General features: G+C 39.2%; 1 protein-coding gene across 5 annotated transcripts in view; it reads left to right on the plus strand.

Moving 5' to 3' along the window:
• Nucleotides 1–5,673, plus strand: part of RALBP1 (ralA binding protein 1) — a 37,436-nt gene extending 31,763 nt beyond the window's left edge. For all 5 annotated transcript variants that reach the window (XM_075142090.1, XM_075142087.1, XM_075142089.1 and 2 more), the window contains 6 exons: nt 63–224; nt 692–823; nt 2,039–2,146; nt 2,936–3,057; nt 3,462–3,585; nt 3,848–5,673. In XM_075142090.1, the coding sequence (XP_074998191.1) occupies nt 63–224; nt 692–823; nt 2,039–2,146; nt 2,936–3,057; nt 3,462–3,585; nt 3,848–4,111 (912 nt within the window). In that variant the 3' untranslated portion in view covers nt 4,112–5,673. The remainder of the gene's footprint in view (nt 1–62; nt 225–691; nt 824–2,038; nt 2,147–2,935; nt 3,058–3,461; nt 3,586–3,847) is intronic.
• The last annotated feature ends 327 nt before the right edge of the window (nt 5,674–6,000 follow it).

Consider the following 6,000-nt stretch of genomic DNA (forward strand, 5'->3'; position numbering starts at 1 on the left):
ACAGATAAAGATTACGTGAGTAAATCATCTTACCTAATATTCTGTCTGTCCTTTCTTTGCAGATCAGCAACCGTGTCCTGTATGTATTTTTTACACATGTTCAGGAGTTCTTTGGGAATGTGACCCTAAAGCAGGTGACAAAACCTCTTCGGTGGTCAAATATGGCAACAATGCCAGCACTTCCAGAAACACAAGAAAGCATCAAAGAAGAAATCAGACGACAGGTTGGCAATTACTTTAGTGTTTTTCTGTTTATTTTTGCCCTGGCTTTTAGACGTTCAGTAGTAAATTCTCACAAGCTTGTAGCATACTCTTTAACTGTATCGCAATTGCCCTGTCACTGGCGACCACTGGAAAGAGATGGGTGATGTTCTTGCCCATTTCATGTGTGGAAAGTTTCTACGGTCTTGTGATGACTATAGCCATGTCTTTTGTGGATTCCTTTGCTAAGTAGTTTAATACTTTTATGGTGGGAGGCAGGTTGGGAGAACATGCTGAAAAAAAAACAAACCACACGCTTTAACTAGTGCTAGATCACGTGCTGAATGTACGTTAACACTTGTTGGTTGACATGTCAAGCTTTGAAAACCAGAACTCCAAGCCTGTTGTCATGAAGCCAAAAAGATTTTTCTTTTCAGTCTGCCCTGCTATGCTACATTAAAGACGCTAACTTCTCTGGCAATATTTCTAGGAGTTCCTACTGAACTGTTTACACAGAGACTTGCAGGCAGGGATAAAAGACTTATCCAAAGAAGAGAGACTCTGGGAGGTGCAAAGAATTTTAACAGCTCTTAAGAGGAAACTAAGAGAAGCTAAAAGACAGGTGGGTAACTTTTCTGTTTGTTGGCCAAACATCTAAACCATGGATGAAACTTATGTAGGGTATTTTTAACTATGGCAATTCATCCTAAAGTTTTTTCACTATTTACCCATTTCTCGGGGAGCATCACTGAGCCCTATTGTGTAATATAGTTGAAAATACCATAAATGTGAGGTGGGTCTACAGCCACAGATTAGGGGGTTCTTCCAACATTCAGAGACTGTGACAGGTGTAAAGGGTCAGTATTCTCTGGGTTATAATTTAGATTTAGAAAGGATGGGGGGGGCACTGAGGAATTGTATTTTGAGTTCCTGTCTGTGCATTCAAGTTTTCATTCTGCTCTGTGAGTTTTAGCTTGCAAACCCTAAAGAGAAATATGAAAGATATTTTCTAGAATCAACTTTGCATAATTTCTGGTATTATTTTACGTTACGCCAATTACAGAGCTCCGAAGTATGAGAATAGAAATGCATTTTTAGAGAAAACTGGGCAATTCATGAGTTCATATAGCTGTGTCAATTGGAAATGCTTGAGTTTTGCTCTTCTGTGTATTTCCAAGATACGTATATATAGAGACACACAGATGGACAGGGGACGGGGTGTATGTATTTAACAGTGCTTTGAATGCTTCTGTGGGTTCAGTAGGAAAAGGATCATTTGACCACTACTTTTTTGAATATAAGTTTAGTCTGTTATGCTTGTACGCAGGATGGTGTTCTCTGGGTGGAGCAGATATCTTTATCCTTACTCTTCATACAACTTGGAACAAAGTATCTGAGCATTCCCTAATTTGATCAAACCACATTTCAGTTTTTTTCATCTTAACTTTACATGGCTGAGGAGCAATTTTCCGATTAGCTGGCTCTCCCCAGGGACAGCAAGATCTTCACACTCCTTCACAGCTGTTTACAAAAAAAAAAAAAGTATGATTAAAAACTTAGTATTTGACAGAGTGTGTATTCGTTATATGCTTAAAACACTGTGTCCTGGAGTACCAAGAGGAATTACTAGAAGACTCCAGGTTAACAAACTTCAGAAGTGGTTTTTTTAAACTGTCATATATCCCAGAGAAGGGACAGATCTGGCTGAAAACTTTCAAGACAACTGAGATGATGATTCTAGATTTGGAAAAATAATACGTTCAAAAAAATATTTCTTATAGTAAATAGAGTGACTGGGGAAGCTGTCCTTTTAAAAGTTGTTCTCTTTCTCTGGCAGGAGTGTGAAACAAAGATTGCACAAGAAATTGCTAGCCTTTCAAAGGAGGATGTCTCCAAAGAAGAAATGAATGAGAATGAAGAAGTTATAAATATTCTGCTTGCGCAGGTAGATGGCAGGCACTTACCTGTTTGTCTGCTGGTATTTTCCTGTTCCATATCTTTCAGAAATATTAAAGACTCTTTTGTTCCTTCTAATGCAATGAGAAATTGAAAGCTTAAAGGGGTCTCTCTGTTGATTAAAATACAAGGCTTTGTTTTAATGGTAAATAAAGTAAGGAAGGAATGCTGACTGCAGGGGTGAACCCAAAGCTGAGTAGGATCCTGTTAACAGCGGAAAGGAGACACTGTGCAACAACAACAACAACAAAGTAGCCTCTGTTGTTAATGTACTTAGAAAGCACTTCCAAATCTAACCAGTTTTAATACCGTTAACTACTTTCCTGCTGATCAAAGGAAGTAAGGCAACTATTTTGGCTTTTTTGCCTTCCTTTGCTTCCCTCGGTAGCTTTGATCTTCTCTCCACTGTACTTTGTTTCTTATATTCATCTTCAAAGATGTATTTTAGAATTCAGTTTTTCTAGTTATTTTACTGGTTATCCAGAGCTTTCTGCTGTGATTTAAGGAAATAGGCAGCCAAACATGCCAGAATTTGGTGCATCATCTCCACAACTATTCAGAACAGTGATCGTCTTGAGGATTCAAAACCAACAATGTCTGTTCTGAACTTATATTTGCTTTGAGGTCTTGATGAATCAGAGCTCAGAGGCATGCTAACCACTTCTACTGACCGTATTTCAGAGAACAGCATCATCTCAGCACTTTCCAGGGCACACTTATCCTATGTTCCTGTAGAACATAAAGTCAAGGCTTTAAGTGAACTAATTGATCATTGCAGGAGAACGAGATTTTAACAGAACAGGAAGAACTGCTGGCCATGGAGCAGTTTCTGCGGAGACAGATTGCCTCGGAGAAGGAAGAAATAGATCGCCTTCGAGCAGAAATAGCTGAAATACAAAGGTAAAAGGGAGACTGCTTACATCAGATCTCCTGCCAGGAGAGCACTCTTTGATTAAAAGTACATATATGCTCTTCTGAAACAGTATTCTAAACTACTGCTTACCCTGTGAACATCACATTTGAAAGCTGCTTCTTTTTATTGAAATCTCAGCAACTTTGGACCTTTCGGGATATTTTCTGTTAGTATAACGATGGAATTACAATCTAAAGGAAACTAGACCCTGTGCACTAAAAAAATCCCCCTAGGAAATCACTGGTTTATTAATTAAGCTCTGAAAGGTAATTCTGATTTTGTTTTTAAGACCGTTGCAGATTATTCAGTGGACATAAATGAACTCTTTTATGCTGCTGCAGTTCTGGCAAACTTGAAGTGTTTAAATCTGAGTTTGTCATTGCTCTTTCAGTCGCCAGCAGCATGGCCGAAGTGAAACTGAGGAGTATTCTTCCGAGAGTGAAAGTGAGAGTGAAGATGAGGAGGAACTGCAGGTCATCCTGGAAGATTTGCAGAGGCAGAATGAGGAACTGGAGGTAAGGTTTGAGTCAGTATCAATTGGTACTCTTCTCCTTAGTGGTTACTTGATCTTGCACACGTGCAGACTGGTGGGTTTGCACCTATTTCACCGAGGCGTGAAACCCACGTGCTCTGTTTTTAAGTCACTGTTGTGTGCAAGTCCACTTTGTTGCTGTCTGGGTTAGCAGCACCGCTTCACTGTGCAATGCTAAATGGCCCCCTCGCTACAGCAGTCCTTTGTCAGAAGGAGCCCTGACATTTGTTTTCCATACTTAAAAGATAAAGAACAATCACCTGAACCAAGCGATTCACGAGGAGCGAGAGGCCATCATCGAACTGCGCGTACAGCTTCGACTACTGCAGCGAGCGAAATCCGAGCAGCAGGTGCAGGAAGAAGAGGAGCCAGAAAAACGCGGGGGTGTTTCTCAGCAGCAGAGAGACAGCGTCCTGGAGACAAAAGCAGCCAAAGAGCAGCCAAAAGCAAGCAAGGAGCAGCAAGTCAAGCCATCGCCAAGTAAAGACAGGAAAGAAACTCCAATTTGATCCGGCTCCTTGGATACGCATAAAATCAACTGAACTGTGCAAATTACTGTAATTTGAGTCAAACTGCACAAATGATTGCTGGCTGTGTACATTCTGTAAAGAAACTCTTCTTTTAAGCCCTGGAGACTTTTGTCTCTAATACTTGTGGCTTCTGCTCATCACTCAGGTGAGTTTGGAGAGGCCAGAAGAGTTTTCCAGTTAGTTAGTATCAGATTATTTCAAGACTGGTTTCCTTCAGGTGATTTAAAATAATTCAGTAACAGTTTTATTTTAAACCAAAATCATTATTTACATTCACTGGAGCAGAATTGGAAGATCTCATTTTCAGTAAATAAACAAAACCCCACCCACACTTACTAATTATTTGCCTTGTGAATCTATTCATCCTCATTCACCATTATTTCTGCTTATTAACCTAGTCACTTCTTGCTTGTGCCTTTGATACCTTTCTGATGCAGATTATATACAAGGGAGCTTTAAATTTATTCTGGGTTGGCTGAAAAGGTGGGAGACTGTGGGGTATCATGTTTACCTGACATGCCCTTAACCTTCATTTTTGTTCTGAGATGTACTGAATAAATGTAAAAAACCTGAGAGATGTTATTTATGTCCCTGTATGATGCAAATGTTCATCAAGAGCCGTTCATGTCTTTTAGCGATGTAGGTAACCCATTTACTCATTTATAAACCACTGTCATCACACCTGTTTAAGACAGGCTGTGTCTTATAGCCAAGAGCTTTTTCTTCATCCATTCTAAATGTTTCAGTCCCTTGGAGGAAGCCACTGGCAGATGCTTTAGGCAGTGATGGGTTATGATCTGCCTGCCCAAGCAATACAGCATTTCCCTCTGCAGAAATGCAAGTCACTTGTGCTTTCCAAATAAGCCTGAAGAACGATGCCAAGGGGAGGTGCTGGGGGTTCAGCAATAGCCTCTTTTTTTTGTTGTTGTTTAAAAAACCAACAACAACCCCCTGGGACTTGCTTTTGGTTTGGCTGTTTTACTGCTTCCACCCATCGAAAGCCTCCAGCCACACTGGCACGTACGGGCCATTTAATGTTTCCGATATACACTCATGAGACTCATCCATCAGTTCATACATAGACAGCAGACTCCACAGAGTGCATATAGGCGATCTTATTTTTTATCTGGATATTTATTTTCAGCACCTGTTGGATGTGGTTGTATTCTTTATCTATTGCACTGTTGTGAATCATTGGCCATGATTTGATTTTGTACAAATAATGCTTTGATATGTTATAGAAAACAGCATAGTATTTTTTTAAAATTTGGAAAAAAAGTTTATAAACACAGAAAATGTGGTCAGATGAAAAATGTAAACTAAAACATTCTCCCTTGCCTTCGTTACATACATTTTATATTTGCTGGCAATATTTAAACTTTTTTTTGTTTGTTTAATTCACACTAATTCCTATTGAACTGTCATGGATTTTTCTAATGTTCTTCAGACGAATCTCTTAATATTGGTTAACTTTTATTTTGTTAGGATTGTATTTATCAAGCAAATAAATCAACAGCCATTTGAAAGTAGTTTCTAATTTATCTACTTCATAATGTAAATGATAGTTATTCTTCTTGGGCAGCTACCTGCAGTTGAGAAGTTTATATGAAAAATGAATTCAGGCTTTCTTAATAGCTCTCCTCTGAAAGAACATTGTCTGCAATTGAATGTCATAGAAAGCTTCCATAACTCCGCTGAAGACCAAGTTTAATTCAATCAAATTCAAGATTTTAAGACTTCGCTTCTCCATTACTACTAGAGATTTCAGTTGCGAAGGTGAAAACCACTCTATTTATTCACATCATTACTTCCAATACAGGAGCAGCGTTCTTTCTCCCGCCACCTTACAGTGCACTTGAAGTGTGTCG

The sequence above is a fragment of the Calonectris borealis genome, chromosome 2 (assembly GCF_964195595.1).
Source record: "Calonectris borealis chromosome 2, bCalBor7.hap1.2, whole genome shotgun sequence".
NCBI classification, from domain to species: Eukaryota; Metazoa; Chordata; class Aves; order Procellariiformes; family Procellariidae; genus Calonectris; species Calonectris borealis.